Here is a 25809-nt window from a genome sequence, read left to right on the forward strand (position 1 = left end):
AGCCCCATGAACTGTAACCTGAAGCGAGGGACCCCTATGCCATTTCTACAATTTGTACTGTAACAAAAATACACAAACACGTATATTCTATATGAACATAGCACATCTATTTTCCTCTGAAAGTGGAGCCTGATTTACAAAGGTAAACATACTTTGTGTAAGTTTATGATTGATTTCTATTCACAAAGTGATTTACGAGTAGTATTTTTACGAGTGCGGAATCTCCGCACAGAAAATTGTGACTCAGGCCCTCCAGGTTTAAATACGAGTCCAAATAGGTAGAGGGCATTTTTCCTAAACTAATATTAATGCTGTCATCAAAAGTGGTGGGGCAGAAGCAGTAATGGGATTTACACTTACCTACTCGAGCAGGAACTAAAAGAGCATGCATGGTCTTTGTGTCAAAAGGTGGCAAAGACAGTGACTGCATAAAAGTTAGAAGATCAGGTGCTCCTGATGCCAGAGTAGAGGCTGCCTACTGGAAAGTGGTCCTCTGCCTGTGGAATTACTGAAATACCAGTCAGGTTCGCTCTGGCATATGGGGCATTCAGGCAGTGCCCAATGGGCTTGTCTGACAGGTCAGTGAGTGGACTGTTTTTTTGCTGTTTGTGGGTCAGTTTTGTGGTTTGGTGGGCCAGTTTTGATTGTTGATTTTCCTCTTATTAAAACAAACATTGGTTGCAGCAAGCTCAAATCCACGTAGTCTCTCATACCATACAAAACACGTATTCAACAGGTCTTTATACGTTCAAACCTGCCCTCATTTGCGAATAAGGGAGTCACTTTTTTAGTTATCTAATTCACTAATGGTGACCACTTTTAATTTGGTTCCTGGGCTTATTTTCTGTCCCAGGCCAACAGTGATGACAGGAATGCCCCCTTTTCAATTCACGTAGTGGATGTGGTTGGACCTGCAAGTGTCTCCCATGTAAAACAGTTGAAAGGAGACCATATAGAACAGAAGTGCAGGACTTCCTAGAAAATCATAAGCAATTAAAAATAGTTTTTTAGTCTGAAGCTGATTGCCAGTTCAGGTTAGAGCATGTTCTAAGGTGAACAGTGACGGCGTATTCACACATGCTTGATCCCGAACTACGAATCAGCATCTGACAAAAACATTCTTGAAATGCTTATGATTATTATGTTAAACATATTGTTGTTGAATATATTAATAAATATATCAGCTATATAGGGGTGACCCTATAGTAGACGAAGTATTATTGTTACTTGACAGAACTGTTATTCTGATAAATTATTATACAGTTTTTTGGCTTAAATTGTTTCAGATTAATGACAGAAAATAATGTTTAAAGCTCGCATGGGTCATAGGTCCACTGACTCCATTAATAGGAGCTGCAGGGCCTAAAGGATCCTCACTTCACACGTTAAGAACCACTGCAGTATATGGCCAGGGGCAACTATGAAGTCAACTAATCATTGAAGGGGTAGCTAGGTCTGGATCCAGAAGGGCACTGTAGTGTTCTTTAAAGAGGTGAGGCATCCTGACGGATAAAAAACGACGGAAATGCGGCGCTAAAAAAGTATAAATATGGGCCTTATTCTTTTACAAATGAATCACTGAGCATATGCGAAGTTCTACCAAAGGGCAACAAGTAGAGGGTAAAGTGCCGGAAGAGGTAAAGGGTGCACAGTGAAAAATTTAGAATGACCAATCCTTCCACAGGTTAGAGTTACAGGACAGATGACTTAACCTAAAAAAAACACTTTTTATGATTTACAGGATGCCAGAGATTGCAAGGCTACAACAGCAGCACAGCTGCACAGTTTTAACAGGAAAACATTAAACAATTTTTCGTTTTTTTAATAAAAACACTGGATGCCAGTCTTGCTGTACGATCGAGTTGTGAACAGATCTCGTTTTTACAGTATCCTAAAGCGCAATACTGAATGATGAAAGTCTGATTAAGCTCGATCCTATTGAAATCTCTGATCTGCAGAGCACACAGATTGCTGAAGCGTCACTCTAGCCTGTGGGACTGCTACTTCTATGCTGTAAAGTCTGCACAGATGAAGTTCCTGAAGCATAGTGAAGAGGTCGGATGATTCATATATGGCACGTGTAATACTAGCCTCCAGGCCTGAGCTTAGTTAGCACCAGGGAAGCTTATACAGAAGCTTCAGCAATCTTGGCAGGAAACGTACACGTCATTGTACAATGTAACAGAGTAGCTCCGCGCATTAGCACCAAAACTGCGGTGCTTCTCCTAGGGCCGTCTTTCAAGTATTCGCACCTGCTCAACTAACGTTCAATTTAAGAAAAACTGTACTAATGTTTTTTAAATAAAACAATATAAACAAGCATTGACAAAGCCAATAGGCCTCTCCTTTTGTACCTGCTGTTGGTTAAGCAAATTCCCTTTTAGCTCTGCTGTGCAGCAGGCAAAACTATGAAAAAAGACAAGGTGATATGGCTGCAACATTTTATAGGTGCGACACGCATTTACAAATGCGGGACTACAAAATGACGTGGGCGCCAATTTCTTTTTTACCAATTTAAGGCGCATGGCTTAGATTTGCTGCCTGGTCCACCGCCCAAATCAATAAATAAACAGAAAAAGGCCGGGGGAGGGGCAGCGATAGGGGCAGGCAGATGGGAGGGAGAGGCAGCACTCAAGAGTGGAGAGCACAAGTAAGAACGCAACATGCTTTGGGTGGGAAAAGCATATGAGGACAAGCACGACATAGAGGTTGGTGGGAAGAAGCAGTGGCCTGATGAAACTTGAGGTGGGCCCCTTGCAAAGTACCTTGAGGGGGACCCCCTCCCCCTGGACCTAGTCAGGGGCCTGCTGCCCATGCACAGGGTACTGTGCTGACGGGGCGCCTGGAGCTCAGGGGCCCCTGTACTGCTGGGGCTGCAGGGGCCTTTGCTATGCCACTGGGGAGAAGCACATGGGCAAGAGACAGCAACACAGAGTGGTGGGGAGGATGAGATGTACGCAAGGGAGGCAGCTGGAAAACACATGCACTCTCCTGGAGTGCTTAACTAATAAAAAATGGTGCCTAAAAAGGAAGCAGTGGAAGGACACAAATTATGAGGCCATGCTCAAGGGGAGGGACAAATACAAGAAGAGGAAGGAAACCCCACACAAGCTAACATAGCTGCCAAGTTCTTACACTGCATATGTGTGACATTTCTATTGTTTCAGTGTACTTAAGAGTGACATCAAACTGCCAAATGTGTGCCACTTAAGGGTGACATTTTTCCCATATAAAATCAAGAACTTAAGTCCATGGAAAGAGATAAATATTAGAAATTACCCCCTTATTATCTAATAAAAAGCTCTGAATGAATTTTCATACTGCGGCAAAACCCCTGAATTGTAAAGTCACTAACGTACGGCCCCTTTATAAGATTATTGTTACAGGAAGGGGATATGAGCGGTACCATTTCATATTTCAGGCCAGCAAAAGACATGCCGTCTAAAACTGCCTGGAGATGGAAATTGCCACACAGATGCTCATTTATTGTAATAAAGACATAATATTTAGAATCATTAAATGTGAACTTTAAGGTCCAAGTGTGATTTTTTATGGGACAATTTCTCCCTTTTCTGCCTTCATACTGCTTTTCTAAAATGGTTTTTATTTTTGACATTTATTAAAACAGAATCGTTCTTTACAAAACGAAAAGGAACTCCTGGGTTATATAAGGTTGTGATCAGCAGAAGAAAGGGCCCCGTGGAGGCATGCTTAACCTGACAATATCATGGAATCATACAGTTGCAATAGCCACGTCGTATTTTAGAGAAGAACCAGTGCTTTCCAGGGTGTCAACAAAAAATAACAAGCAGATTATATTGTAATTAACAAAGTTGGCACTTGACTCACCCACTTGTTTGTGTGTCCAGTAGTGCATCACCAGTGCGTTATCAGGTGTAAATAAAAGGATAACAAGCAGATTATATTGTAATTAACAAAGTCAGCGCTGGACTCATTCACCTGATTGTGTGTCTAGCAGTGCATCTCACATGAGTGTCTGCCACAAGCTGAGTGAGGCAGCGGAAAAGCTTTCGGCACAACATATCACTCAAATGTAATAACCAAACTATGGTATGCAACTACCAAAAACATGCATGTCGTATTTGTCAAATATATCTAATGGGTATGCCATATATGAATGTATATGGAATGTTACTGTATTATAAAATACATAGGGCCAAGTGTTTTTTTAGAACAGTCAAGCTTGGAGTTAATATGAATTATCCCTGCTGCAGAGATAATGCCAAATGCAGCACAGGAGGGTTATCCTCCGCAGCTGGTAGAAATGTTTCCCACACCTTGCACCTCTACATGGGAACATTTTGTTCTGTCCACTTGGCATGCTGTGGTTCAGCCTGGCACCTTGACCTCGCTATTCTGATCCCTGAAAGGAGACCTTCCTCTGCAGAAAGGACATTAGAGTGATGCGCAAGAAAAAGATTATCTGCTGTGGCCGGGAGCTGATTTGTGGGTGGGAAGCATCCCCGAGGGAAGCAAGAGGGCCGTGTAGGGTGGTGCACAATTCATGGGATGTGCACCGGTGCAACTAAGGCACGTCAACACAATGCACTGTCTACATGCCAGAGCCTGCTACCCATCAGCAGCGTGTTTCACGGGCAGCAAGCACTATTTCAATTGCCATTAAATACCATACTTCAGACACAACCTAAAACACTTCTCGCGTTGGCATTTTGAATATTATTTACAGAAGACTAAAATCACAGTGGTGGAAAACTATCTCCATAATTACAAAAACATAAAAAATGCGGATTGATGTAAACCCTGAACGTTTGGTGAATACTGAGGGGTATCGTAATCCTGTAGCTCTGGGTGCAGAGGAACAGCAAAGCATGCAAACTCACCGCCCACGTTGTGGCCTCGGCTCGAAGAAGACTGTGGAGACAGAGCCAGAATCCTCACAGACTCAATTTGCTTTGGCAGAGTCAGTTCTCTCGCACTGATCCTAAAAACACGCACAACTATCTTCGAGTGCTGCTAGCTCAGACTCCAGCTGAATGAGTGGGACAGACACCGTCACTCAGGAGGCAGCCATGAAGCCCTGCCCCAAGTCAAAAGATGTACAGGAGGCAAATGTGCTGAGGCACCACATGCACTCTCAGTGATATTGCAAAGCAGCCAATGAAGAAATGGTAAACCTTCACTCAACCAGTCTCAACCCATAGTAAAGTATTCGAATTCCAACAGCCAATCAGGAGAAAGCAATGAGCTCTTCACAGACAACCAATGACAAGACATCATCCAACCAATCCACAGAGAGCGGATTGATTTAGATCCCCATGCCACAGCAGAAATAATTTATCTTTAGTCAAACTGATAGGGTGGTTACCATAGTGTCAAGTACACACTTAGGGCGGCCAAGCAAATGTATTGATTGGGGTAGGTGGCACAGTAAGCAGCCAAACAGCATGCCTGGACTGGTTTTGTTGTTCATTCCTATGGCACCTTATAATCCTACATTCTCAGGGAACCTGTAATGTGTGACAAATGCATTTTAGGGTGAAGATGTGGACACCAGCACTAAAATGCATTAGTCTAATCCCTGATGCATTGCACTTGGCAGGGCTGAGCTAAGGCATCCCAAGCAAGCAAATAATAATGAAAATAAGGTCAACCAATGGTAAACAATGAGCAAGCTTTAAGCCTACAGTAGCACTCGCAGCCAAACTTCTTGCACTGTATGGTAGGCAAGACCTAAAAGCGGTTTACATCCATAACTATTGTGCCTTCCAGGAGCAGAGGATGAACTTTTAAAGTGGTGGGGCATAAATTCCTTCCTTCAGCTAGATCGAACGAGCCCAAATTCCTTTAGGGAGACTTGATTTTCTCCAGTGAAATTTTTCAGGTAGAAAAACAGAGCAAAATAGTGTATTTTACAGGCACAATTTCTTAATATAAGAGCTGGATAGACTGTCAGCATCTTCACACAGTGGGGAGTGTTGTATTTTCTTAATTCTGAAGTCTGTCCTTGTATTCAGAGACCGTCTTTGTGAGATACACCAAAGATCACAGAACTATAAGCCATTTCTTTATTGCTTTATGGTGTGGTGCCTCTTTTTTCAGTTGGGGATCACTTGTTTCAACTATCACTCTTTGTTTATTTTCCTAAAGTATTATTATACAAATGATTCACCATTATATGCCGATGCAGCTTCCAAAGCATTAAAAACAAGTTTTTCACATATGTGTTGGTAATGGATTCAGTGGAGTTTTTAAAAAATATTCTAGACAGATGATTTTCGACTCTATTTAAGAATTGTTTGCATGAGTTAACCAGTAACAAGAATTTTCTGCTATAATATTTACATTGATTGTAAATGGGTTCTTCCAAAGGCCAGTCATAAATTTCCCTCACCAAACAAACTGGGATCCCATGCCAGGTTTCATCAGTGAGTACTTCAAACTATTTGAAGTCCCATGTGTTGTTGTAGATCCTCTTGCAGCATGCTTGGTCTTCTGCATAGGGACAGGTTTCTTCAGTGCTGCAAGGCTTCTTGGCACTTGACCAGAACTCATGCAGTGCCACATTCCATGGCATCCTAAGCTTCCAGGTGCACAATGTTCACTTCATACAGTTGGGATGCTTTCGTGCTCTTGGGCCTCACCTTTGTTTAAGGTGCAGATTCCTCACCCAAATTAAAGTGAATGTCAAGAGTTCTTCTTGCACCCCCTCCTTCTGAGCAGCTTATTTCTCATGAAAAGTCACTTTCAATGCTTCCCCCAGCAGTTGGTCAGCTATCTCCCCCAAAGTAAGGTCAAGTAAGCCTTTTTCAGGCAGGCTTAACAGAGCTCTCCAGGTTACTGCTCCAAACATGGCAAGGGGAGTTGTTGGGGAATAGCCCAGACAGGGATCACAGACAAGGTATTTGCTGGCACTGGTGTGGAACCCCTAGGTTCTGGTAGAGAAATCCTGGCATCCGGACAGGAAGTTTCTCTTCCATTGCTATACCACAGTTGCAGATATTGTTTGTGAATTCTAACAGTCAACTATGAGACTGTTGCTAGGCAGTTTCTGTCCTCCTGCCTATTGCACTTTAACTGGTCCAGATGGGGTCTTTGTTTTCAGGTGTTGCAGGAAGCTGGGGTGGAGTTAGGAGTTTACTGTCAGGGAAGACCCTAAACACGATCCTAAAAAAGACAACTGCTATCATATATACACATACTCTCCATTACCTCCCGTCCCTCCCTCGCCTTCCTTTTCACCAATGAGGCCTCCCGCCTCCCCCCTAGACCCTCCCTTTCCCTTTTAAACCCCCCCCCACCCTTATCCCCTCCTGTTCTTTTGTCTAGCCCACGCTAGACGTTTTTCTTTTCCCTTTCTTACCTGCACGGCGGGGCCTGGAGGTCTTCGATGGAGGCACTCCTCGGGACGCGGAGCTCCGCGAGGAGTGCCACGGCTGGTCGCGTCTTTGACGAGCAGCAGGGCTGCTCGAGAGACGTGTACTGGGGGCCGGCTGACGGGGTCAGCCGGCCCTCTGTGGCTGGGGCGTCGGTTTCCGGGTTTCCACGCCGCGGGGAAATGAGGGAATTCGATTGTGTGAAGGCTCTTCAGGTAGGACGGGCGTTCTGCCTGTGGTTTTTATGATTTTTTGCCAAAGAAGTTGACCTTTTGAGGGATTGGTGGAGCCCTGTTGGGGGAGGACCAGGTTCCTATATATAGGGTAGTATTTTGGGTGAGAGTCAGTGTTATTTGGTGATTTACCATGCCTAAAGTTCAGGCGAAAAGACGTAGAATTGTCTCTTCTTCCTCCTCGGAGGAGGGGGGTGAGGCTAGCATTGCTACTCCTGAGAGCTCTCAGTTACCGAACAGGGGTACTCCCCTCATGTCCAGAGAGGAAGTGCAGGATATGATTGAGGTGGCTGTTACCAGGGCACTGCAAGCAGGCGTGACCAGGACTGGTCAATCTAAGCTTGCGCACTCTTCAGTAGCAGCAAGGAAGTCCTCATCGGAGAGTGAGGATGAGGCCCCATCGACGTCATCTGGGGGGAAATATGTTTCCAGAGAAGAAATGTGGGAAGTGATGGCACATGTTCGGGACAATTTGGGTTTCCCAGTGTTTCAACCTACAAACTCGGATTCTCATTTATTTCCTCAATATCAGACACCTTCGAAGTTTGCCATGCCTTTTCAGGGACCTGTGAAGGATATGGTGTTTCGTGAGTGGAAGGATGTGGATAAGGCTCAGGTTCCACGATTCCTTCAGAAACTTTACTTGCTTGAGGGGGAGGAGGTTTTGCCTCCTTCGGTACGCCTGGATTCAATTTTGGCTACTCTGATTGGCAAAACGGGAGTCAATCCGGAGGATTGTGTGCCTACGGATGCCACGGACCGTAAAGTGGATTCAGGTCTTAAAAGGGCTTTTGCTGCAGAGAATCTGGCGTTGAGGGCAGGGATTTATTCTGCTTATGCGTCACAGTCGTTGGTTCAAGACTTTGATAAGCTGGCGGTGGCTGTACAGGAAGGGGCGGAATGTTCAGAGCTCCTGGCTGGTATGGAGCAGCAGGCAAGATTGTTGGCTGATGTGTCTTCAGACGTGGTCCGTACTTCGGCTCTGGCATCTGGGGCTTTGATTGGGGCTCGTAGGTCCCTCTGGTTGCGTTCCTGGAAGGCTGACCCAGGGGAAAAGGCGGCCTTGTTGAGACTGCCGTTTGAAGGTCGTAGCTTGTTTGGAGAACAATTGCCATCCATGCTTTCCAAGGCATTTAAAGAGCGGAAGCATGCCTTGCCTTATAAAGGGGGTTCTTCTTCGAGTAAAGGGTGGAAGAAGCATTCCCGGTCTTCTCCTAATAAGGATGCTAAATCCTTTTCATTTAGGAAACAGCGTTTTCAGCTGCGTTTTTCGCCTAACAAGTCTGCTCCTGCGACCCGGGGTGGTTTCAAGAAGGGGTCCTGACAATCACTGTGGGCCTGGCAGAGGGCCGGTTGGGGGAAGACTGAGTCACTTTCTTTCGGCTTGGAAGGACAGTATAACCGATCATTGGGTACTAGACATTGTGGCCAATGGTTATGTCATAGATTTTGTGGTGGTTCCTCCAGATTCAGGGGTACGTCCCACACCTCTGCCTTCAGGGGGGCCACGGAGAAGAGCATTATTGGACGGAGTGCGGGACTTACTGATCAAGGGGGCCATTTCCCACGTTCCACTAGACGAACGGGGTCAGGGCACTTATTCGGTCTTGTTTCTTGTGGAGAAAGTTTCAGGGGGATTTCGACTGGTGCTCAATCTGAAGGAGGTGAATATCTGGATCAGGACAGTGCATTTCCGCATGCTGTCCATTCAGACTATTTTTCCATTGGTCAGGCAAGGGGACTTTCTGGTGTCACTGGATCTGCAGGATGCTTACCTACACGTGCCTGTGGCAAGATCTTCTCAAAAGTTCCTGAGGTTTGCTGTGGGTCAGGACCATTATCAGTTTTGCGTTCTACCTTTCGGTCTAAAATCTTCTCCTCAAATTTTCACAAAGGTGCTGGCCCCTCTGGTGGCTTTGCTTCATTCAGAAGGGGTGTTTCTGCATCCTTATCTGGACGACATTTTGATTCATGCCCAATCACGAGACCTGTTGCAGAGGCAGGTGGCCCAAGTTCTGGGGGTCCTGCAAAACCACGGGTTTTTAATCAATTGGGGAAAGTCAGACTTAGTGCCGTCCCAGGATCTGGTTTTTCTGGGGGCTCGGTTTTCAGACTCTTCTAGGTTTGGTGTCTGTGTCAGAAAAAAGGTTGGGTGTACTCCACGCTTTGGTGAAGAAGGTATTGTTGCTGTCTGCTCCCCGAGCTCTTCTATGGTTGCGTCTGCAGGGTCATTTGGCGTCGGTGATATTTCTGGTTCCTTGGGCACGTTTCCATCTCCTGTGCTTGATGACATGGTTCCTGAGAAGGTGGGCGCCAGGGTCCGGGTCTTTGAAGGACATGGTTCCAGGGTCCGGATTGATTCGCAGAGAGTTGCAATGGTGGTTGGATGCAGACCACCTGAGGGTAGGGGTTTCTTTATCGCCTCTGAGACCCGTGGTGATGACGACGGATGCCAGCCTCTCCGGTTGGGGTGCATGGATGGGGTTGGCTCAGATTCAGGGGTTTTGGTCCCCTCGGGAGGCGAGTTGGTCATCGAATTGGCACGAATTGAGGGCAATATTCCTGGCTCTGGTCCATTTCCAGGGTTCCCTGAGGGGAGCGGCGGTTCTGGTTCGCACAGACAACTTAGTGGCCAAGGCTTATGTCAATCGGCAAGGGGGGACCAGGTCGAGGGCTCTGTTCAATCTAGCCAGGGAGATTTTTGTGTGGGCTCAGGAGTGGGTTCCTTCTCTCAGGGCTATGTACATTCGGGGGGTGGTCAATGTTCGGGCGGATCTGCTGAGCAGGGTGATTCCTTCCTCTCAACTTTTCTCCCTCCGGAAGTCTCTGTTTCAGCGTCTGGTTCGGCTTTGGGGTCTTCCAGTGCTGGATGTGTTTGCGTCCGCAGAGAATGCGAAAGTGGATCGCTTCTGCTCCTGGTTTCGGTGTCCCCAAGCATGGGAGGTGGACGGGATGTCATGTCCTTGGCCACAGGGCCTTTTGTATGCGTTCCCTCCTTTTCAACTACTCAGGGCGTTTCTGTTACGGGTAAGGGATCTGGGGTCCAGGGTTATCCTAATTGCACCACTTTGGCCGAGGGCAAATTGGTTCCCGTTGTTGAGGCTGATGGCGGACGGGAGGATGTGGCCTCTGCCTCTTTGTCCGTCTCCCCTGGAGTTTCCCTGCCTCCCATTGAGGTCACTGAGGAGGTTACACTTGACGGCCTGGAAGTTGAACGACGGGGATTGACGGGTCTGGGGGTGCCTGTGGCTTTGAGTTCTACCTTACTGGCTTCAAGGAGACGTTCCACTTTACTTTCTTATGGTAGACAGTGGAAGGTGTTTTCGTCATGGTGCTTATGTCGTGAGTTGGATCCTACCTCCGCTTCTATCTTTGAGGTGATGCAGTTCCTGCAAGACGGTGCTCATTTAGGGTTGTCAGTGGCATCTCTTCGGGTACAGTGGGCGGCTATTCAGGTTTTCAGAGGACCATGGCGTAATCTTCAGGATGAAGGGCGCTTGATGCCTAGATTTTTTCAAGGGCTTATTAATTTATTTCCTCGCCCGGTACGTTCTTTTCGTTCATGGGATCTTTCCTTGGTTTTGGATGTGTTGACGGATGCCCCTTTTGAACCATTGGGGGACTGTGATTTGCGCCATCTATCTTTGAAGACGTTCTTTTTGGTAGCCATTACTTCGGCTCGTCGGTTAGGGGAATTGGGGGCATTGGCTTGTTCCTTTCCTTTTTGTAAGATTTTTCCCGATAGGGTGGTTCTGGTTCCGGTGCCTTCCTTTATTCCAAAAGTCAATTCTTCGTTCCATTCGCGGCAGGAGGTCATCCTTCCTTCATTTTGTCCAAATCCCTCCTCAAGGGAAGAGGTCCGGTTGCATTCGTTGGATGTACGCAGGGTTTTGTTGGAGTATCTGCGGGTGGTGGCTCCTTTTCGTAAGGGGGATTCGCTGTTTGTTAATTTTGGTCCGGCATGCAAAGGTGAGAAACCTTCCACGGCTTCCTTGAGTCGGTGGGTAAGATCTTTAATTCTGTTGGCCTATTCCTTGAAAGAGGTGGTTCCTCCTCAAGGGATTCAGGGGAGATCTACCAGAGGCATGGCGGCTACGGTGGCGGAGCTTCAGAGGACTTCTGTGGTGGAAATTTGCAGGGCCGCCACTTGGGCTTCGACGTTTGTGCGTCATTACAGGCTGTCAGACTTGGGTAGTTTGGAGTCGGTGTTAGGTCACCGGGTCTTATCCTCTATGAGATAATATTTGGGGTGATCTTGGTGCAGGATATTAAATAAAGGTCTTGCAACTCGATGTCCGTCTCCTGTGTGTTTTCTTGCTATGTCTCATTGGTGAAAAGGAAGGCGAGGGAGGGACGGGAGGTAATGCTTGCATTTTCTTACGATAATGGCATTACTCCTAGTCCTACTCCCTCGCCTTCCTTTTCCGTTCCCTCCCACCCTCCAGGTACGGACTGTCCGAGTTGCAGCTTGGGCTTGGTTTTTATACAGGAGGGGATAAGGGTGGGGGTTTTTTTTTAAAGGTAAAGGGAGGGTCTATGGGGGAGGCGGGAGGCCTCATTGGTGAAAAGGAAGGCGAGGGAGTAGGACTAGGAGTAATGCTATTATCGTAAGAAAATGGAAGCATTACACCTCCACACATCCACCATCATATGCTTACACACCAACCATCGCAAGCCAACACATCTAGCAACGTACGCCCACACAACCGGTATAGTATGCAAAAACATCTATTACCAGAAGGCTACACATCCACCATCATATGCAAATGCACACCCACCACCATATGTCCACAGAGCCACCATTGTGTGCCCTTACAACCATGAGCAGATAGCCACAAATCCATCATCACATGCCAACACACACTTTCATTTGCCCATACACACACCAAAAACCCATTCATTCCATAGACGCCCATTTATCTCCCAGTCATACCATCACAAACCCACCATCAAACACCCACACAGCTACCATCATGCACACACAGACACCATAGGGACACAGAGCCACCATAACGAGGCTACAAAGCCACTATGATAAACCCACACAGCCACTATCATATGCCCATCTTGGCACAATCATACAACCACCCACTCACACCAAACTGTACGTAAATCCACATATTCACTATCATACGTCAACACAACACAACCAAAATAAGATCTTAATACGTCAGCCATCACAAGTCTACACACCTCCAATCATATACAAGCACACACACCCATCATATGTCCTCACAGCCAACATTCTATGCCCACAAAGCTACTGTCATTTGGCCACATCCATTATAATAAGCCAACACAGCCACCATCATATGTATACACAATAAACAACATAGATCAATAGACCTACCATCATATGGTTGTACCAATCAACATTATATTCAACCGCACCCATCATCATACAACATCATAGCCACCATTATACATCCATATACCCAATTTCATTGTAGGAACTTTTTCAGGAGTATCGGGGCAATCAGTGGTTACTGGGCTCAGATCAGGACAATTAGAGTCCTTTACCACTGATTACCTGGAGCTTTACCTTACTTTTGAGTCTAAACCTGATACCAAGTACACACTTGATCATCAGGGTAATGAATTTGAACTGTCCAAGGCTTATTCAGGGATATGTGTGTGGTTAGAGACTCAGAACGCGAAAGCCTTCCAATACAGGAGAAAGAGACTGTCTGTGGTATCCTCATTTCTGTGCCATGCATTTTCTCCCTAGTTATATGTCCCCTGCTGCTCAGCCAGTGTGACTGTGGGGTAATAGAATGCTGCTGTGTGCATGGCTTGAGTGAGTGTCAGTTGGAATGCGTGGGCTGAGCAGCAAGGATGCTGCTCCTGGTGGGGTCTTTCTGCTACCTTCAAAATATGTTCTACCTGTAACCTTGTACTCCTACCTTGTGAATAAATATTATCCTGTTTCACCCACCCTACTGTTCACCTGCAACATCATTTACCACACTGTCCCACTTCATTACCTGTTAACCTGTGAGGCTTAGCCTTTCCAGCGAACAATGTGCCACAAAAGTGTAGGGAAAGCTCCCTATACTTCAAAGGGCCCCTTTGTTTTCACTGCTCTACAACCAAATGCGTAACACACTACAAAAGATTTCTGAAATGTCCTGGAAGAACCCAGCAATTCACACTGCTGTCTCGAGCCTCTCCATCTTCCATCTTCGATTCCATTTGGACTTTGGAAATTTAAATGTATTCCGGTGTGGCGACAGGCCCATGTATCACAACTTCTACACACATCCTTTGCATACAGAAGTAATGTACATATGTTCATTATCCATGACGCACATCGATGGGAAAATAATCTGTTCACAGAGGTCTGGTAGACCAATTTAAAAATGTGGGGGATTCCATTTAGCAACTCTCACTGTCAGAGACAGGTAGAACGGCATGTCTTGACACTACATTCTTATCTCTCACATCCCTGGCAGTCCTTTGCAACAATGGCGAGCTGATGGCATTCATACTCAGTAATGACGGTGCACATGGCATGCTTCTCGACACCACTGAGCCTTGTTTCACAATACATGTCACAGAAAACCTTCAGCCCATATGCATGACCCACAGATATTTCACAAAACTTGCAGTGGAGAACTCAAGACAGAGGTGCATTCTCTCCAGAGCCATACAGTAGACCATTTTCCATCACAGCAACCATACTTCACATATCACCATCATACAACAACACATCCACCATCATACACAATGATTCAACCAACATCATGTGCTCACACCCCTACCATACATGTCAAGTCATCAACACGTTCATCATCATATGGCCATACACATATTACACTTGCACATCCACTATTATATGTCCACACAACCAAAATTATGAGCTCACACACTTACCATCATACATGGCCATGCACCCACCATAACCCATCCACACCACCACAAATATGCAGCCCTTTTCCCACCATCTTATGTCCACGCACTCAATTATACGGCCATGTACCCATCATCATTCACCTAAACAACCACGATCATACACTAATACAATCGCCCTCAAGTGCATACTCACACCTACCATAAAACATCCACCATTACACAAACACACACTTAACATCAGATACCAATGCATCCATCATTAGACATCCAAAAACCTATCATCTTTATGTCTACACATCTACCATTATATGCCAAAGCACGAAAGTGAAAAAAATTATCAAAGACTAAAGTTAAAAAGGAGTTAAGGCTGGCTAATATTTTGACATTGGCTATGCCACAAAACCTAAAAGGACATTCAATTCAAACTTTATGGTACTACCTACATCTAATCTCCCACCACTGTCACTCTAATTAAACCATAACTCATACGTCTACATTGCTTGTGAAAGATGTGCACAAGGTTGTCAAGATTATGTGATAAGTAACTGTAATGATCCCAAACAGGAATGTTAATTGTGGAATGCTGTTTTTGGAGTGGAACTGTTTTCTTTAAAAAAAAAATTGTAAAAGTGTCTAACATTGAGAAAATTACACACAAACTAACAATGTTGAAAATACCACATTAACAAAATAGTGAATGTCTGCAATTTCAAATATCTTCATTACATAGGGATGGAAACTAATAACCTTATTTAGAGAAACAAAAATGCAAAAGAGGGAATGAAAGTGGACTGGAAAGGCAGAAAAACAGTGAAAAAAGGAGAAAGCATGGATGAAAAATAACATAATTTGCAAGATAAAAAGACCAAATTCACCAGTTATAGTTAGAGTTACCTCGCCATGCACAGTTTTTTCGTCAAACATTTTACTGCAAATACTATTGATATCATCAATGATATTACGAAAGATGGCATGAGTGCCACCATTTGTGGGACAATTAACAATGTATGGCGAGGGCCCAAGTTATAGTTACTTGAGATAACTCTAACTATAACTGATGAATTTCTATGGTTTTCTATGTTTAAAATGTGAGCCTAACTATAACGTCCCTGTAACCTTTGTTTTTGTCAGTGATTTTCGATGTTTTTTTTAAACGTATATTAATTTGAATAATTGTACATTAATCAAATCACTGCTGCAGCAGTGGTTGGCCACAGGGTCTGGCCTCCGGTGAGGCCCTGAGACCAACCCCTTATAAGCACCCAACCTTGTACCGTACAAGGCCTTCACCCTTGCGCAGGGGAGGGTGTCCGCAAGACCTGGCCTGCAGCCAGACCCTGCGGCCAAAACCCCCCAACCACTCAAACACATGCTGTGTATGGCCTTTTGGACGTGCTTGGCAGGAGTTGGCTGCGGCTTCTCTGGGTGTGAGAATAGGTGTAAGAGTGTGTATCTGGGGGTGAAAGTGGCTATCAGATTGTCTGCCTGGGTGTGAAAGTGCGTACATCAGTGTTTTAGTGGGAGCATCAGTGTGTGCACAGATCTGTGAGTGGGTGAATGAGGGAGGTCTGTGAGTGGGTGCATGAGTGAGTAGGTCTGTGAGTGGGTGCGTAAGTGTCTGAGAGGGTCTGAGTGGGCAAAATTGATGGAAAGAGAGACAGAAAGAGAGAAAGAAAGTGAGTAGGAAAGATAGAGTTTTTTTAGGCTTTAATAGCTCATATACTTAGAATTAGATATTTGTGTTTGATTTTAAAAAAATGTTTTTGTTATTTTAAAAATCTATAATAATTTTTTTCTATTAAAAAAAAGAGGGAAATTAGTCCAGCTGGATTCAAACCCCCAAAGCTCAGCATGAAGGACTGCAAAATGTACACTGAGCTATGTTTTTTTAAATTACTTTTTAGCCCTTTATTGGCTATCTGGGACTGCGAGGGGGCCCTTAAGAGCCCCCCCATGGTTTCAATATATTTATTTATTTATACATATATGTTTATATATATTTTTTTATTTTATTTTTTGTAAAAAGCTCTTACGGGCTACCTGGCACTGCAGGGGAAGCCTTAAGGTTGCCTTTGCAGTGCCATTGGTCCGCAAGCACTGAGCTGCTTTGACAGCAGCTCTGTGCTTGCAGAAGCATTTCATCTCTGACCCCTGCATAAGTGCAGGGGACAGAGATGGAGCCTTCAGATTTTGACAGCAGGATCTGCTTTACAGCCTCCCTGTCAAAATCCAAAGAGGCAGATTTAAGAAAAGCGGCACTGCACTGGGTGCAGCAGCACTTTCCTTACACCCCTTAAAACCCACCTACTGCCACCATGTTTGCGCCATATCTAAGATGCCGTGACCCATGGCGCAGGGTAGGGGGCAATAGCATCAACATTTTTGACGTTTTTGATGTAGTGTTCAAGGTTAGCACCATCATTTTGGCTCCAACCCTGAACAATATATAGGGGCCCATAGTAAACAATGGTGTGTCCCCTTTTTGACGCCTGCTCTGAGCAGGCATTGAAAGTGCCAAAAACAATGACGCAAAGAAATCCCATCCACCAATTTTTCTGCCCCCCTAATGGGCGAATGTCCCCTTTGCATGCATTATGCCTGGCGCAGGCAGAATGTAGCGCAAAGAGTTATAAAGTGCTGCAATGCCTGCATTGCGCCAATTTGTAAATATGGCGCATGGTAAAGTCCACCTTAGCGTAAAAAAATTACACTAAGGTGGCACTAAAGTGACGCTGGGAACTCTTAAGTCTGGGCCAAAGTGTTTGCTGTGCCAAAGCAAACAGCTATGTCCCGGAAGGGCACCCCAGAACATAGGAGGAGCTGGCCGTGGGTGGTGGCGGTCCCCAGGGCCATCAGTGACTTCAAGAGGGGGGCCCCGCAGCACCCCTCCAAAAGTGTCCTCAGCCCCGAGGAGGTGGTCGTCTTTGGGGCAATACCCCATTTCTTTTTTTTAAATATTTTTCCCGGGGTGGTGGCCCCAGAGTAGCAAGGGTCATGCACCCCTTCCGGCATATTTAATTTAAGATTTGCCCTGGGGAGGTGGTGCTCCCCTTGGCTGTGGGGGTCATGTGGCCCCCCAACATATAACTCATAAGCCCTGGGGAAGTGGCATCTCGGGGGCAGTGGGAGGGGCCAGGAGGCCCCCCTGCTTTTTTATACAAAAGTCTCTGGGATTTGGCCCACCCGGGGCTTCAGTTTTTTGAAAATGTTATAGTGGATCTGTAGATCCACCGCAACTTTGTCTGTAAAATTTAAAAAAAAAAGCTTTTTAGCCTCTGGGGGTCCCTTTGGGATCCCACCACCAGAGCTAAGGGGTTAGGGTGTTCATACCCTGGCCCCTTGTCTTTATTTTTTACTTTTTTGGGGAGGACTCAGCTTCAGCCGAGTCCCAAGATGACTGACAACACTTCAGTGACTTCTGTTGTCAAAAAGTTATCAGCCAATCAGATCTCTACATGAGATCGGGAGCGGGCGCAAATCCTTTGTGTCCCTAGATATACAAATTTTTATTTTCTTTAATTTCTCTAAAATGACTGTACGGAATTACACCAAAACAGAAAAAGCACTCTTTCTGGACCAGGACCTACATTCCTGCCAAATGTGGTGTAATTCCGTCTATTAATTTTAGCGCTATCGCTGTTCAAAATCCTCACGGAAAAATGAATGGGGAAAATGTGTTTTGGAACCCCTCCATTTTACTTGGCCCCCTTGGACGATCACCCTGGAACTTCCAGGCAGCAGCCGATGGGACTGGCACATGTTTTTGAAAAGTTTTTGGAAGATTCGTCAAGTCACGCCAAAGATATAGGCAAGTAAATAAACATTTTTTATATAGAAACTAGGTCCTAACTATAACTATCTAGTGGCAACCACTAGGTAATCTGTATATATATATATATATATATATACATATATATATATATATATATATATATATATATACACTCTCTTCTTCACACATGCAAAGAAGTACAGCACTCAGGGATCACGGTGAAACAAAAAATGTAATGGTAGTGATAGACAGAACATGTTTTGGCAGTAACGCCTTTGTCAACAAAACACATTCTGTCTATCACTACAATTAAATTTTTGGTTTCACCGTGCTGTCCTTCTTGGTATGTATGAAGAAGAGAGTATTGATATAAATGACACACTAGCGATGTGTCCGAGCAGCATCATCGACGATCTGGCTACTCCACGGTAACGCTGTTGTACAAAGTTTGGGTAAATGTATATATATATATATATATATATATGAGAAACCATGACTATTTATTTTCTACCTGATGGGGCAGCCTCAAGCCTTTCTTGAAATTTCCTTCAAGACATTTCACTTTCACTTTCAGGGGACAATGATATTTCAGGGCAAGAAAAGAACACAAAAATGCATGAAACCATGTGTCAGAAGGAGACACACCCTACTTCCATTAGTTTGGCCAGAGCTCCCGTATGGTACAGAGTTGGAAGGGAGCACCTTTACTTCAATTCAAGCAGAGCTCTTCTCTAAAAGATGCAGTCTGCCAATTTTGAAAAAAGATTTCAAGAATATCAGTGCTCTGTTATCTCTCCTGTTAAGTTTTGTTTTCAGTCTTTCCTCCCAAGCCTCTCACTCTGCACAAATATTAAGCCCCCTCTCAAAAGGCCTTTTATCCTGACAACAGTAGACAAATTTGTGCTATTCATAGTGTCAGTTTGAAATTTCAAACAACAAAACTGCTAGATTGAACCTCCACCAATCCCCCTCTGGAAGAGGGAGTCTTTGCAAATTTAGTTAATCCAAAACTGTCACTTTAGAGATATTTCTGACCTTTTGGGACTTTTGTGGGACAAAACAAAGTACCTACTACTACTATGAGAGTGGTCCTATTGACTCTAACGCGCTTTCCTCATTCTGAAGCACCAGGCCCAATGTTGCAGCCCTTTATTGACAGCATGTTTTATACAAAATATTCCAAGGTTGAAGGTCTTGCCCAACCCAGCAAACTAAGAACTTGAGTGAGAAATGCTGTTGCTTGGTGACAGGTTTTGGTGTTTATTGCATGCATTTGTTGTGTGCCGGATGCCGAGTTCTTTATAAAGTTATGGAAATCCGTGGTGACGTGCAACATCCTTAATATGTACTGCAGGGAGTACTTTTTATCCCATATAATACAAGGTCACATCATTACCTTTCCCTTAAACCATGTAAAATCTTAGGTGCATGTTTACAAACCCCTAGCGCCACCGGAGCGTCACTTTTTGTGATGCTCTGTTGGCGCTGTGCCCTGCGCCTTATTTACTTTGTATTGCTTATCGCCAACCTTGTAAATATGGCCGTTAATGTGTAGCTCTTTCATATGAAAGAGATAGCATGTTTGCAAATATGAGGAACAAAAAGAGATCCTCTAGTGCAAAATTAAACACATCAAAACCCTGTTACATATTTGTTGTGAAAATACATTAGAAACAATTCCATACAAGCCTTTTTTTTAGAAAGAATAAAGCAGAAGCAGTAGAAATTGTGTTGCAACATGCAGAAAGATTCTTACTTTTCTATAAATTATTTTATTCTAGATGAGCTGAATTGTGAACCTGCGTGTGCTGTTGATGAGGTGTGCACTAACAATGCAGGGATTACGGAGTGCATTTGTGATCCAGACACATATCTACATGCGAGTAAGTTTCAGTAGCTTTCACTTCGCATTTCGTCTTTGATTACAGTATATGGATAAACTCATTTTAAAATATTAGTGTGTAAACTGAACAAGGCATTCGAATACTATCACTCTAGGCTTTCCAAAACAGGTTAAACCTTCATACTTTACTAATGTGTATTTACATTATGCATGAAGGCACGTTTAAATGTCTGTCAACAGGCAGCTTTAGCTCCCTGTCGACGCAACAATTCTCACTACTACACAACACACAACATACACATATGCTTACAGTAAGGGACCTTTGCCCCAACCCTCTTCAGCCGTCGGTTTGGGCGACCCCCCATCAAGCGTTGGCCGACTGGCTGTTCTGTCCGTCGCGTTTTGGGACCACCACACGCACATCGAGGATGTATATTCCACCGAAGTAGTTCCTTTCCATCGCTGACCCATGCCTTGATTGAGGAGAGCCTCGCGCAGGGGATGCAGGCCATAGGGACCGGCCTGTTTTTGACTGTGCGGCACAAATCTTGATATGTATGACAATGAATTCATCAGCTAGTGTGTACATCACAGCAGAAATCTCTGATGTGATTATTGCTTCACAGTGTAGACTTTTCTTTAACTGAATTGCTTTTTCGACTCAGAACGTGAATGCGGGATTTGTTGTCTCGCAGAGGGCAAGTCCAGCGTTCAGCTCATACGTTGTGGCATTTTTACTTTAAATATCCAATTTCCCTTAAATTCTGTGACTGAATATCTTCATGTCACAGTCAACCTTATTGTGTCCTTACTATCGCCTTTCTGGTATGCCTTGTGTGGCAACGATATACATTCTTGCAAACGGCAACCTTTTGCTGAATGGCGTTTATAATAAACATGTGTAGGCGTATGTCATCGGTTTGGTTCTAGGACATCGCAGGAAACTCCCATGTGAGATTCATGTGGTGAATACGTAGCTCCATTGGTCCATCTCCTTCTTACTCCTTTTACCATGTTTTTCTATGCGTTGACCTTCTAAGGAACTGTACATGTTATTCTATTTTTTTTAAATTATTTCGCAAGGGTTGTAGCCTCATTTGGGGTTTGTGGAGGTGGTCCCTGAAACGGAACTGAAACTGCTTTTAAGGTCTTCCTCCGCATTTTCTTGATTTTACGTGGAGTTCCACATTATGCCCCGCCCATCCATTTTTAATAATTACTTGGGCCCCATTCCACTGCACTATGACATCCTGTAGTGAAGTACAGATAGGGATGTGGGCTGGACAGCGAAACTCAGAAACTACACTTACACCAGTTCTGCGTGTGAAAAAGACCGTTTTTAGTGAACAGGTGTACATCACAAGTACACAGACGTTTGTTCATTCTATCGTACCTGCTACCACTCCAATGCCTCATTAGACATTAAACAAACCTAACAAGAACCCCCACCCTAAAACCTGGCCATCAAGAATTACTGTTTTCAAACGCCCCAGCACTCCTCCCTCAAACCTTGCACCCAACATTAAGCAACATGCTAAGATCTACTTCAACTTTTTAAAATCCGTTCTGAACTTTCAACTCCCCCCTCTTTCCTCTCCACGGAATGCTTCACCAGACCATGAGTGTAACTGCACAGTCAAATAATGCAGCTGTTCATCAGCGACAAACCCTACTGTACACACAAATTGAACTACGCACCTATAATACACACTATACCTACAACACCACGGCACTCTCCAAAATCATATGTAAATAGTTGGGGAAAACTAGTGCTGTCACTGGTGCAACCCACATGCCCTGATTCACTGCTAAAAGAGGACGACACTTACGGTTCTAAGGCTTTTCCCCCTGCTGGTCCCGCTACCTAACCCTTCCAACCAAGCAACCTCACTGCACCATCTGGCTGAGAGGCCCACGAAGGGTAAGGCAGCAGCTTCACCCCGCCCCAAGTCCTCACTGGGTGAGATGGCACAACCCAGAAACCACACTAACATCAATTCTGTGTGTGAAGAAGGCCACTGTAAATGAATAGGTGAGCCTTAGAGGTATTCGAACCTTGGCCCTAATGCCATACTTGCTATCAAGAATGCCTCACTAGACATTAAGAAAACTCAACCACAACGCATCACCCTCCCCTAAAACAACCCCTCAGCAAGTACCATGTTCAAACATCACATCACACCTCCCTCAAACCTTGCATGCATCATTAATACATGTGCTAAGATATCCTTCATCTTTCTTAAATCAACTCAGCTCTTCACTCTCCTACCTTCTCCCTGCGCCCCATACTGGACCATGAACCTACTCAAACTTCCTTATGGCCTGCTTACTCTCCAAACCAGCCACCAGGAAAACCTTTCTGAGGAGTTTTTCTCCCTTCATTATCACTACGACATTCCTACTCACAACAGTTTTGCCAAAGACTCTCTTAGTTGAGTATTTTTAACTCCATATTCCTCCCAGACAAATGCACACCGTTATCCCTGGGAAACCGTCTTTTCTCAAACCAAATATCCAGATGCGTAATCCTACCCACCCCTTCTCTGGTATAAACATTTCATAACTCTTTATCATCATGCCTTACCTACTGCTGTTGGCCTCTTAGCCCCTCACCATTCTCTTCTCAAGAACAGTTCATTCCAGAGCAATGCCATCCCAGACCATAACCTCTTAAGTCTCAGTATATCTTTCTTTCATTTCAACAGTGCCAGTCCTTATAATTGCACAAAATCAATTCCTCACAAATTAATTATTTCTGTATCAGGACAGATACTTTGCTCATACCATAGTGATCAAACTGTTCTTGTTAATTTAATACACACACATAATGTATAAGACCCCTCAATTTTGGGTGTGAGTTAGAAGGCTTTCCTGCTCCCCTAAAGCTTCTGTCTGCTATTGTCCCAATTATGCTGTCCACTTGGATCATCAAATAATTTTTAATTTTGCATTCTTTGTATAGCCTTTCTTTGAGAGCCTTCACTGCATTGACTCTGTACAACTTTATTTCATGAATTTTGTAATAAAACACTGTTAGAAATGGGGTCTTTGGTTGGCAGTCAGGTTACCCCCTGTCCAAGCAAGGACCCTCACTCTAGTCAGGGTAAGTCACACACAATCCAAATTATCCTGTGCCCACCCTCTGGTAGCTTGGCACTGAGCAATCAGGCTTAACTTAGAAGTCAATGTGTAAAGTATTTGTGCAATAAATCATACAATAACACAATATAGCACCACAAAAATACAGCACACAGTGTTTAGAAAAATATATCATATTTATCTGGGTATTTGCAGGTCAAAACGATAAAAGAGGCAATAAGAAATTGTAGAGATATCACTGAAAAGTGATATGAAGTGTGTTAAGTCTTCAAAAAGCAAACAAAGTCTCTTTCAAGCACAAAGTACCTGGTTTGGAGCCGCAAAGGGCCGCAGAGGAGGAGATGCGTGGAAAAATGGTGTGTGCGTCGGTTTCGCCCCTTCACACGCGGACTTGCGTCGTTATTTTTCACGGGGGGAAGACGTGCATCGATTTCTGGTGCGCGGTCAGGTCCCCTCTGTGGTTCGCAGGGTTTTCAGACCCCCCAGGGTCTGTGCATGGAATCCTGCACGTCGTTCCGGTGGGCTGTGCGTGGAATTTTCTTCCTCACGGCAGGCGCTGCATCAATTTCCTCTCTGGAAGTCGGTCGGCGTTGTCCAGACGGGCCGTGCGTCGAAGTTCCGGTCACACAGCAGGCGTCGCATCGATCTTTTCATTGCGGGGTCGAGCGGCGTCTTTCCGGATCGGCGTGCAGTGAATTTTTCACCGCGGAGCAGGCTGTGCGTCAAACTTTTCGACGCCCAAGGAGTCCAGTTGAAAGATAGAAGTCTTTTTGGCCCTGAGACTTCAGGGAACAGGAGGCAAGCTCTATCCAAGCCCTTGGAGAGCACTTCTGCAGCAAGGCAAGAGTTCAGTAAGGCAGCAGGCCAACAGCAAGGCAGCAGTCCTTTGTAGAAAGCAGTCAGGTGAGTCCTTTGGGCAGCCAGGCAGTTCTTCTTGGCAGGGTGCAGGTTCTGGTTCAGGTTTCTTCTCCAGCAAGTGTCTGAGGTGGTAGGGCAGAGGCCCTGTTTTATACCCAAATGTGCCTTTGAAGTGGGGAGACTTCAAAGAGTGGCTTAGAAGTGCACCAGATCCCCTTTCAGTTCAATCTTGTCTGCCAGGGTCCCAGTAGGGGGTGTGGCAGTCCTTTGTGTCAGAGCAGGCCTTGCACCCTCCCAGCGCAGGAAGACCTATTCAAAATGCAGATGTATGCAAGTGAGACTGAGTACCCTGTGTTTGGGGTGTGTCGGAGTGAATGCACAAGGAGCTGTCAACTAAACCCAGCCAGACGTGGATTGTAAGGCACAGAAAGATTTAAGTGCAGAGAAATGCTCACTTTCTAAAAGTGCCATTTCTAGAATAGTAATATTAAATCCAACTTCACCAGTCAGCAGGATTTTGTATTACGATTCTGGCCATACTAAATATGACCTTCCTACTTCTTTCAGATCAGCAGCTACCACTTCAACAATGTATGAGGGCATCCCCAATGTTACCCCATGAAGGAAGCAGGCCTCACAGTAGTGTAAAAACGAATTTAGGAGTTTTACACTACTAGGACATGTAAACCACACAGGTACATGTCCTGCCTTTTACCCACACAGTACCCTGCTCTAGGGGTTACCTAGGGCACACATTAGAGGTGACTTATATGTAGAAAAAGGGGAGTTTTAGGCTTGGCAAGTACTTTTAAATGCCAAGTCGAAGTGACAGTGAAACTGCACGCACAGGCCTTGCAATAGCAGGCCTGAGACAAGGTTAAGGGGCTACTTAAGTGGGTGGCACAACCAGTGGTGCAGGCCCACTAGTAGCATTCAATCTACAGGCCCTAGGCACATATAGTGCACTTTACTAGGGTCTTATAAGTAAATTAAATAGTCCAATTGGGTATGATCCAACATTACCATGTTTAAAGGGAGAGAGCATATGCACTTTAGCACTGGTTAGCAGTGGTAAAGTGTGCAGAGTCTAAAAGCCAGCAAAAACAGTGTCCAGAAAGTGGAGGGTGGCAGGCAAAAAGTTAGGGGTGACCACTCTAAGGCATGTCAGGTCTAACAAACACTTTAACTTTTTATTTGATCTAGAACTCAGTAATTGATTGGGTCCACTTACTAAGTTGATTGTATATGTCTGATTTTAATGCTTTAGAAGGTGCCTTAACTTGGGGAAACCTTACCTCATGAATTTGAAGTTTAACACAGTTTTTGATCCAATGAACGTGGATATTGCTGATTAAGGTAAATTATTGGGGCCCACAAAATCCATTTGACTTCCTCCTCCCTCATCTCTTAATCCGCTTCTGATAAAATCCCCTCATTTCTGCCTCGGTCACCAGGTCTTTATAAACTGAATATATGCCATATTCTGCTGCTAGGAGACTTAGGGGGTCATTCTGACCCTGGCGGCCGGTGACCGCCAGGGTCACCGACCACGGGAGCACCGCCAACAGGCTGGCGGTGCTCCCAAGGGCATTCTGACCGTGGCGGTTCAGCCGCGGTCAGAAAGGGTAAACCAGCGGTGTCCCGCCGGTTTACCGCTGCCCCATTGAATCCTCCATGGCGGCGGAGCGCGCTCCGCCGCCATGGGGATTCAGACACCCCCTACCGCCATCCTGTTCATGGCGGTAAACCCGCCATGAACAGGATGGCGGTAGGGGGTGCCGCGGGGCCCCTGGGGGC

General features: G+C 45.0%; 1 protein-coding gene across 1 annotated transcript in view; it reads left to right on the forward strand.

The window, feature by feature from the left end:
* LOC138284758 (uromodulin-like) overlaps positions 1 to 25809 on the forward strand; it is a 196002-nt gene that overhangs the window by 22597 nt on the left and 147596 nt on the right. Inside the window, exon 4 of the mRNA XM_069223895.1 lies at positions 19994 to 20095. Coding sequence (XP_069079996.1) covers positions 19994 to 20095 — 102 coding nt within the window. The remainder of the gene's footprint in view (positions 1 to 19993; positions 20096 to 25809) is intronic.

Source organism: Pleurodeles waltl, chromosome 3_1 (genome assembly GCF_031143425.1).
Source record: "Pleurodeles waltl isolate 20211129_DDA chromosome 3_1, aPleWal1.hap1.20221129, whole genome shotgun sequence".
Taxonomy (NCBI): domain Eukaryota; kingdom Metazoa; phylum Chordata; class Amphibia; order Caudata; family Salamandridae; genus Pleurodeles; species Pleurodeles waltl.